The 13881-nt window shown below is 43.6% G+C and overlaps 1 protein-coding gene across 3 annotated transcripts in view; it reads left to right on the top strand.

Moving 5' to 3' along the window:
- Positions 1-13881, top strand: part of LOC139415375 (ATPase family AAA domain-containing protein 2B-like) — a 128978-nt gene that overhangs the window by 41494 nt on the left and 73603 nt on the right. For all 3 annotated transcript variants that reach the window (XM_071163479.1, XM_071163480.1, XM_071163477.1), the window contains exons 20-22: positions 4081-4216; positions 12261-12457; positions 12727-12886. In XM_071163479.1, the coding sequence (XP_071019580.1) occupies positions 4081-4216; positions 12261-12457; positions 12727-12886 (493 nt within the window). The remainder of the gene's footprint in view (positions 1-4080; positions 4217-12260; positions 12458-12726; positions 12887-13881) is intronic.

The raw sequence follows: 13881 nt of genomic DNA, 5'->3' as shown, positions 1-13881 counted from the left end.
TCGAATGCAAAAAATAAACAAGCAATACATCACGAGTAGACTACCTACAGTTAGGCCAACCAATAGAGACCAAGTCTTTGAGTGCATGCGTCATCCATGTCCTCACATCTGGGCTGGAGCTAGGATGGGTGAGCTGGAGGTAGAGTGGTGGTACTTGAAGTAATGGAGGTGGGGCGTGGTTGGTGGCTGGTAAGCTGTCTCGGAGGCTGAACACAGTGCTTTCAAGCCGAGCAAGAGGTGGGTAGATGTGGTGGTAGAAGTATGGAGGTTGGGGGTTAGCGGTGCCTGTAGGTTTTTTTTGTGCCCGATCCGAGTGACTCATAGCTGGGCTTCAGAGGCAGCGCGAGTCCCAGTGTGTGTGCTCTGGTGGTCTGCCAGCGTTGTCACACCTCTGTAGAATCATCCCTGTCTCTCGCTCTCTCTCTCTCTCATATCCCCCACCCGTGGAGCTGGCAGAAGCATGCGGTGGTGGTGATGGCAGGAGTGTGTTTCAAAACGCATCAACAGCAGGCACAACCTCTTCACTTAATCCATGCTATTCTATTCTCAAGAGATTGTAAAGCCAACACAAGTATGGGGGTGAGACCATTGATTAGTTCATCTCCGATCAATAAACCAATCAATGAGCACTAGCTGCTTTTGAAGTACAGCATGTATATGTCTCTGTCGTAAAGTCCTGAGAGACACCATAGATCTCCGCTGTCATTGAAAACAATGGCAACAGACAGTGACGCGCTATGTTTTAGTTTCTTTGTTTGAGTCCTTTAAAGTGTGAAATGAAGAGTCCATTTTGGGTTCTTAGAAAACAATGAATGCCCTCTCCAATCATGTTGCCTGGAGAGGGCGTGAAGGTAATTGCTCTCTTTGTACTAATGTTTTAGCTGACGCAGAGGCCATATTCGAGCTGTAATTCAATGGAGCAATTGAGCACGCCACACACAATCAGCAATACCGAATCATCTCTCTATTGTCCCTTTCCCTTTTCAATATTTGTTTATGGATCCATTCATATGAGTCTCATTAAGTGGCAGCCCTCATTTGTTCTATAGAGAAAATGAGGAGCTGGAGTGAAGGAGCAAGAAGAGGGAAGGAGAGAATTAAGCAGGGAGAGGGCTGGGGAAGCAAAGAAAATTAGGGAGACATAAATACCTTTTGTAATTTAGCAGACCAGAGGATTGGTTATTCTTCCAGAGCAGTAGAGGCTCTGCTTGGCTTTACTGCTCTGCTCTACTGATCCTCAGCCAGAGAGCCTTCTTCTCCCTCCCTCTCCTCTGTTCATCCCTCTCTCACTCCACCCATCCCTCCATATCCCACAGCCTTGACCATGCAGGAGTAAAATCATTAGCTGGTGTGTGCTGTGCTCTGTCTCCCTTTCTCCCTGTCTACCATGCTCCCTTTCTCCTTCCCTCGTTTTCTCCTTTCCTTGTCAAGGAATCTCTGGGCCAAGAAAGACCGGAGAACAGAGGGGAACGGAGAAAACAAACAAACTTGTCAAAGAACGAGGATCAATGTGTGGAACTGAGGAAGGCATGGTAGGAAGTGAACAGCAGGCTGTGGAATAGAAGCTGTGTGAGCCCACCCTCAATGTATTCTGCACAGTGATTGGAAGTCTAGGGTTGTGTACTATACAGTCGTTTAACTATGCCTGCCAGATGAGTAACCTTTCCTGAGACCTGAAGACTTCTATTAGCTCCCAATATTAACATCTAGGCTTTAGCTCAGTTGGCTAACGTGGTCTCTAGTCCTGTCACTGACTGGGGTTCAGTACCAGGTCGGTAACTTGAGCTGACTTGTCTGTGACCTTTGAATGACCCCCCCTGAAGTGTCATGACTTTTTGGCCCAACCGGTGGTTTGTCTTATTGAGTCAGTATATTCAAAACCACTTTGAATGCTAGTACAAACTCCCCGACAGGACCAAAAGTATGTGGAAAACTGCTTGTCAAACATCTCATTCCTAAATCATGAGCATTAATATGGAGTTCCCCCCCACCTTTGCTATGATAACAGCCTCCACTCTTCTGGGAAGGCTTTCCACTAGATGTTGGAACATTGCTGCTGGGACTTGTTTCCATTTAGCCACAAGCGCATTAGTGAGGTCAGGCACTGATGATGGGCAATTAGGCCTGGCTCACAGTCCACATTCCAATTCACCCTAAAGGTGTTTGATGGGGTTGAGGTCAGAGTTCTGTACAGGCCAGTCAAGTTCTTCCACATCGATCTCGACAAACCATTTCTGTATGGACCTCGCTTTGTGCATGGGGCATTGTCATGTTGAAACGGGGAAGGGCCTTTCCCAAACGGTTGCCACAAAGTTGGAAGCACAGAATCGTATTGTATACTGTTGCATTAAGATTTCCCTTCACTACAGCTAAGGGACCTAGCCGGAACCATAAAAAATAGCCCCATACATTATTCCACCTCCACCAAACTTTACAGTTGGCACTATGCACTCGGGCAGGTAGTGTTCTCCTGGCATCCGCCAAACCCAGATTCGTCCGTCGGACTGCCAGATGGTGAAGCGTGATTCATCACTCCACAGAATGCATTTCCACTGCTCCGGAGTCCAATGGCGGCGACACTCTAGTTGACGCTTGGTATTGCGCATGTTGATCTTAGGCTTGACTGCTCAGCCATGGAAACCCATTTCATGAAGCTCCCTGCGAACAGTTGTTGTGCTGACGTTGCTTTCAGAGGCAGTTTGGAACTCAGTAGCGAGTGTTGCAACCGAGGACAGACAACTTTTTTTGCTTCGTCACGCACCAGTCCCATTCTGTGAGCTTGTGTGGCCTACCACTTCACAACTGAGATGTTGTTGCTCCTAGACGTTTTCACTTCAAAATAGCAGCACTTATAGTTGACCAGGGCAGAAATTTGAAGAACTGACTTATTTGGAAAACTCCCCAGGTTCGCTTGTCATTATTCCCAAGCCACACACTAGTCTACTGCAACACTGTTTCCCCTGCCCCATCGGTGCCACAAGAGAGAGAAGATGATGATGTGCAGGTTCGCAGAAATGATTATTTTATTCGATTTAGTGATTTGTCAAGGACGCACAGAAATTCAAAAGTGTGGAGTTTTTAGGAGAGATTATTTGTTTGCAATATGTGATCTATAGGCTAAGAGCGCTTCATAAGCTGTTTATTGATTGGGGGGATTGAATGGTGTGAGAAGACAACATATTTGGGTACAAAAGACAACATGGGGTACGAAGTCTTTTCTAGCTCTTAAAGGGGCCGACCTTGGATGTACAATTTACAATCACAGCATTATTTATTCTGCACTTATTCTATTGCTATTTATTCTGTTACCAATCAAATGTACATGTTTAATAGTATCTTCTGATTACAATTATTATGTCTCATATTTTAAATAAATGCAATTTATTAGCTTCCAAAAGGTAAGTAGGTATCTAGCTGTCGGATAAAACATCCCAATTGAATGGGTTGTCCTGCACTTTCTAAAAACCTGCATGTTGGAAAAAGATAGTGGTTCCTTTCTAAACATAGAAATGTGAATGCAACCAGGACTTGGTCTACAATATAGTTGAAGTGAACTGGCAAAAGAGTGAGTACTCATTCAAGGGCAGTGTGAATACAAAGGGAACAAAGCTTTCACTTTAAAGAGGACTGAGATTGGTTATTTTAAAGAGGACTATGTGAAAACACCATTAGTCGCACGCACTGGTGCTCCCCAAATTCAATTCCAGGTATCACAGCAAAATATTTTGTTGCATATGTGATCAAATTGGTCACTCTTTAGAGCCCTGCACACTGCTATTCATAGAACATGCTCTCATATTAAATTCACGACAACGTGGGCGAACCTTTGTTTAATAGGTTGAAAGCATTGCCCTACTAACTTAATTCAACACCTGTCTGCTGCTACCTCTGAAAATTACAACAAAACTGTCGTCAATATTACATTTGCTTAGCTCTTAAAAAAAATCAATATTAAGTAAAGTCTAGGCAAATCCAAGAAAATTATTCTGATTCCATACGCCAGACACACATCCATTGGCTATCGCGTAAATGAGCCGGTTCTGTTGTTTTTGTTGATATGGTTCTTATGGTCTCTCCCAGGTGAAGTTGATGTTCCAGACGACGTACGGGGAGGTGGTCAGTCTGTCTTCACCTGGAGAGGAGGACAGACGAAGGTTCTTCATGGACCTGCTACTGGTACAGGCTGCTCGAGCGCCATCCCACAGGAGACACAAAGGTACTATGAATTCATACAAGCATGCACACAGGATATCACACACGCACATACACACACGTGTAATACTGTATCACATTCCAACCAAGCTTTTACAATGTTGTCCTGACACCGTTCTCAGTGGGGTGCTGAGAGAGAAGTAATTTTCATCTTAGATTTATCTCGCCTTTCTGTTCTCTCTCCTAACCTAAAGTAGCAGGCAAAAAAAACTCCTGAGTGACATTCCTTTTTGGTCCTGACGATGAACAAATAAAACTGTCACGGGAGGTTCACTTCTCTGCACTGTTGAACCAATCCAGTAAATGTGGAATGGTTAAGATAGAGTGTCGCCTTGTTAACGTCTTAAAGTGGAAGTCAGGAGTTCTCCATTTCCCCTGAAAGCCAGATGCGTTCGGTTGTTAGCAACCCCACAGACAGTGCCCCTCTCCTGACACACACATTGCTCAAACGCAGTAACCACCGTACAACTCAATTCTCTGAGCTGTTGAATCATCGCTAGATTTTTGCTTCACTTGAAAAATATACATTCCTAGATAATTGAATGTGGCCAGACTAGTAGGCTCATTTACGCTATAGTCATGACTTCCATAGCTTCCTGTAGTACTCCACAGCCCTCTCCCCATGTCCCGCTACCATACTCTCCTTCCTGTAGTACTCCACGGCCCTCTCCCCATGTCCCGCTACCATACTCTCCTTCCTGTAGTACTACACGGCCCTCTCCCCATGTCCCACTACCATACTCTCCTTCCTGTAGTACAACACGGGCGCTCTCCCCATGTCCCGCTACCATATTCTCCTCCCTGTAGTACTCCACGGCCCTCTCCCCATGTCCCGCTACCATACTCCCCTTCCTGTAGTACTACACGGCCCTCTCCCCATGTCCCGCTACCATACTCTCCTTCCTGTAGTACTCCACGGCCCTCTCCCCATGTCCCACTACCATACTCTCCTTCCTGTAGTACTACACGGCGCTCTCCCCATGTCCCGCTACCATACTCTCCTCCCTGTAGTACTCCACGGCCCTCTCCCCATGTCCCGCTACCATACTCTCCTTCCTGTAGTACTCCACGGCGCTCTCCCCATGTCCCGCTACCATATTCTCCTCCCTGTAGTACTCCACGGCGCTCTCCCCATGTCCCGCTACCATACTCTCCTCCCTGTAGTACTCCACGGGCTCTCTCCCCATGTCCCGCTACCATACTCTCCTTCCTGTAGTACTCCACGGCCCTCTCCCCATGTCCCGCTACCATACTCTCCTTCCTGTAGTACTACACGGGCGCTCTCCCCATGTCCCGCTACCATATTCTCCTTTCAAACTCTCTCTCCTCCACTCCCTCATCCCGCCATACTCTCTCTCCTCCATTTCCCCCTACCATTCACCTAACTATTCTCTTCCCTAACCTTCCTTTCCATCTGTTCCTTCTCAGTGTGATAGAGTGGTCCACCGGGGCTTCCATGATGGCACTCCGCTTTCAAATGGAAATACAGCAAGCAACGCCGATTGCAGCATCCTCATTGATGCAAGGCAGGGGTCCCACACACACACACGTATTCTGACACACGCGGCTCGCATAGCCTTATTGATGTTAGGCATGGGTCCCCGCTCTCTCCTCTCTTCGGGGGTTCCCCGTGAATAAAACAGCAGCCCTACTTCCATCAGGGGCTGCTTGTAGGGGTGGGGAGTTTAGGGGGATGCTGGGGAGATTCAAGTGGGAGAGAGGGAGCCCGCTATGAACGGAGCACAGTTACCTATGATTACACAGTTATTACCCATGATTACACTCACGGACAATGATGCTAATGTGAAGCAGGGCTAACAATGTTGGGAGGCGCCTGAGGCTAGTGGACCAGAAGAGGAGCGGCAAAGGGAAAGGAAGCACAGTGTGTAACAAATAGACTGTGCTGAATCCCCAACTAGGGCTGTAGCAGTCATGACATTTTGTCAGTCGGTGATTGTCATGCAAATAGCTGGTGGTCTCACGGTAACATTAACATAAACACGTTTAGCATCTCCGGCTTCCACACAGCCTACAAAGCCACTGATGCAGACCTTTGGAAGATGTACATTTTAAAAAGTAAAATAAATCCATTTAATATAGCCTACACCATCACATTAAATCCATTATTTATTTTAGAAACATGATATGAAGAAAATCTAGCTTATTTCAGAAGAACAGAATAGCATATTCTGAGTCGTCCTTATGCTTGGCCCTGGCTATGAGGGGCAATGGCCCTGGCAATTAGTTCATTTAACAGACAAGATTTGCTTAGAATTCCGTGGCATTATTTTATAGTATTATGAATACAATTGAACATAGCTGAATAAAATAAAGGATATTTTCTCCAAACGATTTGTGGCTCAAATCGGTCTTATGTAACAAATTTTTAAATTGTGTTTTTTTTACATTGGATGAAAGTATTGACTCAGAGCTACAAAATTACACTCCCATTGTTCCTCAATTGTAAAGTAATTTTGCTCTGATAGCTGACAAACTTGTAAACTCACTTTTGAGAAAATTACCTTTGAATGTTTTGGTACTACTATTGGAGAGCCCTTTGTCTACACCCATTCAGCATCGTTCACACCCTCTTAAGCGGCAGGTAGCCAAGTGGTTAGAGCGTTGGGCCAGTAACCGCAAGGTTGCTAGATCGAATCCCTGGGCTGACAAGGTAAAAATCTGTCGTTCCGCCCCTGAACAAGGCGCTGTTCCTAGGCTGTCATTGTAAATAATAATTTGTTCTTAACTGACTTGCCTAGTTAAATAAAGGTTCAATAAAAAAATAACAAATCTTTAGCCCCACCCATCTCTTTAATGATTGATCCAAGTTCTGTACTAATTGCTAGCTACTTCCAGGCATCTAAGTGAGAGAGAGAACAGATCACTGAATATTACTCCCCCAGCAGTGCTGGTTAGTTAGGCTGTTATGTTATCCAGAGTGTTGACTGCAACTGTGCTGTTAGATCGTCCGTTTATAAATTCAGAGCGTTTTGCGTTCAGAGCGCTCACTGGAAGCTCTGGACGATTTTGTAGGGTTAATCCGAACGTTCTGACCTCACAGCGGTAGTCAAGCGCCCAACCTAACTGGCTAACATTGGCTAGCTTGCTAGCTACTTCCAGACACATAATGAGAGAACAACCAACTCTGACCATTTAACTTACCCTAGCAGAGCTGGTTAGGCTGTTTTTCATGTGATCCAGTGCGTTGGTGACTAACTGTGCTGCTGGCAGCAATTTAATTACACTTTTTTGCCAACGTTTACTGGCACAGGCCATATTCAACGGGTGTTGAGCGTTCATAAATTCATCAGTTTTTCTGTGCTCTGGCACACTAAAACGAGTCTTTTTTGTTATCTAGCTAGCTGACAGACTGTCAAAAATAGAAATGTGTAGTATCTGAAAATGCAGGTAGCTAGACTATCTTACCCGTGGTCTGAAATCGGGGTAGATAGCCAGAGTGAATTTACCAGCTCGTACTTCTATCAACAGTTGTTGCAGTGCCATTCTATTGAAATGGATACTTGCATAGTGGAGTCTTTTTGTTAAGGCATGCAGCTAGCCAGCTGTCTAAACAGTTAACCATAATCTCAACTCATGATGTTACTCCCCTGCATGAATCTGCAGGTAGCTAACCAACCAGGTTCAATGTTAGCTAGCTAACATTAGGCTATAACTAGTCAAGTAAATGTCTGAAATACGAAGAATAAGATCATACACAATGTTAGATAGCGAGCCAGCCAGCTAACGTTAGCAAGCTAACAGTACACTTTAACTTGAAATAAAACCACTTTCTGTCAATTTCAGATGTGTAATATCTGAAAATGTAGCTAGCTAGACTATCTTACCCGTATATAGCATGGTTGGATGCATCTCCTGTCGGATGTCATGGTTGCCCTTGTATTTGCAGATGGCATACAAGTTTGTTTTTAAGGCACATGAAAGTTCACGTGTTCGGGAAGGCATTTCTGCCAAAAAAACAAGTTTATGCTCAAATGGCTCTCCTGTGAAGTAATGACTCGTGACATACGCCTAGTTTCCTGAAACGGGTCACATTTGAGGGAGTGCGCACATGCGGCTGCTCTTGTGTGGTTAACAAAGAAATGGGTCATCCTATATGCTTAATTTAGTTATTTATGCAACTTTAGTTGTGATATGAACTAGTAGGCTATATGTTTTGATTACTAATACATTTTAAACTTGAATGATCCAACTCTAATGATTTGAAAAAGTCTGCTCTGTTTCCTGCGCAGGCTGCACATACTTCATCAGTCTCATTTACAATTTGATAAGCCCTTGATGATATTCTCACCCATCAGACTATTCTCAATTTAATCTGGTCTTTACATATAGCCTACTAATATACAGTACCAGTCAAAAGTTTGGACACCTACTCATTCAAGAGTTTTCTATTTTTTTAAATTGTAGAATAATAGTGAAGACATCAACTGTGAAATAGCACATGGAATCATGTACTAACCCCCAAAAAATTCAACAAATCTAAAAATATTTTATATTCATCAAAGTAGCCACCCTTTGCCTTGAGGACAGCTTTGCACACGCTTGGCATTCTCTCAACCAGCTTCATGAGGAATGCTTTTCCAACATTCTTCAGGGAGTTCCCACATATGCTGAGCACTTGTTGGCTGCTTTCCCTTCACTCTGCAGTCCAAACCATCTCAATTGGGTTGAGGTCGGGTGATTGTGGAGGTCAGGTCATCTGATGCAGCACTCCATCTCTCTCCTTGGTCAAATAGCCCTTACGCAGTCTGGAGGTGTGTTGGGTCATTGTCCTGTTGAAAAACAAATGGTAGTCCCACTAAGTGCAAACCAGATTTGATTTGATGGCATATTGTGGTGGAATATTCTAACCAAGTGAGACTTTCTCATTTCTTCAAACAATCATCTTTATTTGATATCGATTAATTATTGCAATAATGAGACCAGTCAACCTAACACTATTGACTGTTGGGCCGAGTAGCCTAACCTTTACAGACAATGCTGTTTCTTATACAGTGGGGCAAAAAAGTATTTAGTCAGCCACCAATTGTGCAAGTTCTCCCACTTAAAAAGATGAGGCCTGTAATTTTCATCATAGGTACACTTCAACTATGACAGACAAAATGAGAAAAAAAATCCAGAAAATCAAATTGTAGGATTTTTTAAATGAATTTATTTGCAAATTATGGTGGAAAATAAGTATTTCAGAGGGGTTGGGTTAAATGTGGAAGACACATTTCAGTTGAAGGCATTCAGTTGTACAACTGACTAGGTACCCCCCTTTACATGATCCCATATGTGTTATTTCATTTTTTTGACGTGTTCACTTATTTTGCAATGTAGAAAATAAAGAGAACCCCTTGAATGAGTAGGTGTTTGCAAACTTTTGAATGGTACTGTATGTGTGGAATTATTTTCATTTAGAATGGCCCCTACAAAGAAACGTCATCCTGTACTCGAATAGCGAATGGAGGTTAAGTTTTTAATAGGCCAGGTATGCTATACTGTTGTAAAGCAGATTAATGTGCTTAATTTCTAGAATTTAGCATTACCTATAGCAGCACGCGAAAGCTGGAATCTTCTTTTAAATAGTGGCCAGTCAAAACTGTTTTCACCCGCAATTGCGTGATGACTGAGCTTAAAAGAACACATGTTTCACAAGACTCTCTAGAATATGTGTTCTCCAACTGTGTTTCAGGGGTCTCGAGCCACTTTAGTTAGTTGTGATGATACAAACCTTATCAAAACATATAGGCCGACTATGATTTGAAAAGACGGGGGGATGCATGCTCTCTCCTTTTTTTTTTTGTACGTGTCCACACGCTGGGCAACCTTCACAAGTGATAATATTCTCCCCGAACAGACTATTCTCAGTGTAATTTTGTCTTTACATATACTAAATAATATGTGTGAAATTAGTTTAGAATGGGCAATTATTATGCACTTACCAGAACCGGGGCAGTGTAAAAAAAAAGACATGTCATCCGTATGCGCTTGAATAGCGAATGGAGGACGCTTTTCCCACAGTTCATTTTCATGTCAGCCAGGTAGGCTACTCCGGTTGTAAAGTGAAGCAATTTGCTTAATATTAGGAGTTAAGTTGAGAAATAAGTATAGTACACCTTACCTATAGAAAGCTGATGGTGTCCTCTTCTTATTAAGAGGCCATCAAAACGTTGTTTTCTCCCGTAATTGTATAGCCTATAGCAATGGTCACCAACCTTTTTGAGTCGAATGCAAACCGAGATCTACTGCTCAGATTTGTATTTTTATCGTGACTTGTAAAACGGAAGCTTAAGCAATTAAAAACAGTTATGAAGCGATGAGGTTTGCTGTCGGCCCAATACACTTATCACTGCATATGCCTATTGGCTATGCTTGAAATGCCCTGCCAATGTTGTTCATCTCAGACCATTTAAAAATTTAATTTCAATTTTAGGTATATGATGATCACACTGGTAATAGATCATTTGTTGTATTACGTGAGGCACAGCTAAACGTAATTCATACAAAAATAATAATTACCCGAGTGATTGTCTGCGTCTGATTGCCAGTCTGAGGGGAGGGAGGGAGCAGCAATGAGGCTGCCTCTCATCCTACCCCCCCATCTGCTGAGATAAGGGGACAGTCTTCCAGCTGATGGTGAAACTGAAGTCGCACTGCGTTAGTTCTGCTTCATGCACCAATTCATGTTGTTACTCCTATGACCAGAGAGTGAATTATTCCTCGATATTAAGAGAGAAGCCGCTTCAACGCAAGCTTATCGAAACACTGCTATGCTATTCATTGCTTCTGCAGTTTTTGGTGTAGCTTGAGTGGATGTAGGGAGAATGCACATTTTATGGCTTATAAGTGTTGAACAAAGTGTTTACAGTGATGACTAACAACTTAAACAGGAACTTACTCGTAAACAGCAGCTCTTTGCTGTATTCGTTAAGTCTCTAGTCATGGATTTAAAAGTTTTGACATCTCACAGTATCAACTTTGCTGTGCATTTGAGGCTTCTTTTTAGTCTATGGCTCGAGGAAACTGTGCAGACACGGTTATCTGAGCTAACTGATTGGCCAGTGGTAGGCCTATAGGTGCACTTGATTTGCTCTCTGGGCCTGCCGGGTAGGTGGAGTTGTACCTTCAGGCACATGAAATGTTTCAAAATAGGAACAATTGTCTTCCTGGCGCTAGGGCTGCTGAATCAAGTGCACCTACCGCCAACAGTGGCAATTATTTTGTTGAATAAATTAAAGGAAAGCCAGCCTTTTAAAAACATTTTTTTACAGAAATGTTTGGTGATTGACTAGGAATGTGATCGTGATCGACCGGTTGTTGACCCACTGGCCTATAGAAATGTTGTGCAACACTGTCATTCAATGCATCAACCAGCTATGAGGAGCGGTCTCTGCTGCAACAGGTGATCCGCTCAAACTCTGAATGCCAGGGCTCTCATGAAGTTTGATTTGTTCATTGCATTTATATTGATGTCTGAGGGATTAGGACTATAGTGTGCTGAGTACCAGGCCATTAGCGACTGGCTGTTAGCAAGTTTGGTAGGCTACTAATGACTATCAGCAGCAGATCTAATTGTAGATCTAACTGGATAGGTGTTTTAATTAAGCGAGAGGCTGGGCATTATATAAAGCAAATCTCATATTTCAGTCACATCCTGTTCCAATAATTTCAGGTTGACAGGAGTGCCCAGGTGGTTAGGGGTTGATTTGGAATTCAGCAACCACATCATTCTCTTTAGGCCAGAGACTGGGGGTTCAGGGTTTTTGTTCATTTGTTGATGATATCTTTAGAAAGAAGTTGATGCCCCCGCCTGAGTGTCTCACCTCTCCCACAAGGATCAACCTAGAGTAGGAGATTCGGAGGAGAACACATTTTCTAACAGACACACACACTCAACTTTTCTCACTTCACTTGCTTTTTGCCATGCTGAGGTCCTACCAGTAGTGCAGGCTTCAGGCCCGAGACCACTCTTGCCTGAGAAGCAGTGTAGGAGAACGCTCTCAAACACGCACTCACTCACCTACTCTATCCTCTTATCTCGTTAGCCCTGCTGTGTGAGGAGGTGCTTCCGGTAGCGGAGGTCCCTGGCCCCAGGGTTCTCTCCCCTGAGGAACAGCTTCGCCTGGCCGACCAGGAGGAGAACACTCTGAGAGAACTGCGTCTGTTCCTCAGGGACGTCACCAAGCGCCTCGCCATAGACAAACGCTTCAACATCTTCAGCAAACCTGTTGACATTGAGGAGGTGGGTAACAACACAGAGATTGCTTGATGTAGATACTAGATATCACAGTATACCTCGCTAGATACAGTAATGATAAAAAAGGAATGAGGTACCCTAGGGAGGTTGCGTCATTATTTGAGTCCTGTCCCAGCACCCTCTCGCCTCTATTTGAGTATTGCACTGCTTCTAGAGAATTGACACTGCTGGACTGATTCCTTTTAACTGATTTTGATTTAAATGGAGTGAATTGCACCAGTTTAAATTGACTTTTTCCCTCCCCTCCCTCTCAGGTGTCAGACTACCTGGAGGTAATTATTCAGCCTATGGATCTATCTACGGTCATGACCAAGATCGACACCCATAAATACCTGACGGCCAAGAACTTCTTGGTGGACATAGACCTCATCTGCAGCAATGCCCTGGAGTACAACCCTGACAAGGAGCCCTCAGGTACATGGAGGGACTTTTAGGAGCGTGTGTGTGTGTATTTAAAGACATTTCAAACATTCTGTGTACCAGGTTTACATTGAGTTATTCAGTACATTTCTTGTCAGGAGAATTTGTGTAACCAAAATTCGGACAATGGATACTTAAGTACATTTCATTTGTGTGCCATTTAAGGTGCATTGTTTCTAACCCGTGAAGATCCTACTAAAACCAAATAAAAATAAATCCACGTATTAAATCAGACACTGTATTGATCCCACTAACAAATATTCATAACGTGGGTGTGGTAAAACGTAGGGCAAAAGCAAACAAATGGCCAGGACTTGCTTAATTGGAAGCACCTTTTACGGCCTGATCTGGGCACCTTTATACTTAATAGAACCGCAGAATTTCACTAACTGCTCTCCCAAGGAAACCACCTATGAAACATTTAATCCTTTCCTAAAATAAACATTTAGTTAGTTTTCCCTATACTAAATCTTAATCAGCAAAAACAAAAATGGTTTAATTACGACAAAACATTACTTCTGTTCACAGGGAGGTCACAGCCCTCTTTTAATCTTTTGTTTTAATCCACCACAACATTTACTGTATATACTATTGACAATCTCCGTTGGATATTCACAACTTGCTTACAAATCAAATATATTTATATAGCCCTTCTTACATCAGCTGATATATCAAAGTGCTGTACAGAAACCCAGCCTAAAACCCCAAACAGCAAGCAATGCAGGTGTAGAAGCACGGTGGCTAGGAAAAACTCCCTAGAAAGGCCAGAACCTAGGAAGAAACCTAGAGGAACCAGGCTATGAGGGGTGGCCAGTCCTCTTCTGGCTGTGCCGGGTGGAGATTATAACAGAACATGGCCAAGAAGTTCAAATGTTCATAAATGACCAGCATGGTCAAGTAATAGTAATCACAGTGAACAGGTCAGGGTTCCATAGCCGCAGGCAGAACAGTTGAAACTGGAGCAGCAGCACGGCCAGGTGGACTGTGGA

The sequence above is a fragment of the Oncorhynchus clarkii genome, chromosome 8 (assembly GCF_045791955.1).
Source record: "Oncorhynchus clarkii lewisi isolate Uvic-CL-2024 chromosome 8, UVic_Ocla_1.0, whole genome shotgun sequence".
Lineage (NCBI taxonomy): Eukaryota > Metazoa > Chordata > Actinopteri > Salmoniformes > Salmonidae > Oncorhynchus > Oncorhynchus clarkii.
The sequence above is the reverse complement of the archived record's forward strand: the minus strand, read 5'-3'. Positions and strand labels throughout refer to the sequence as shown.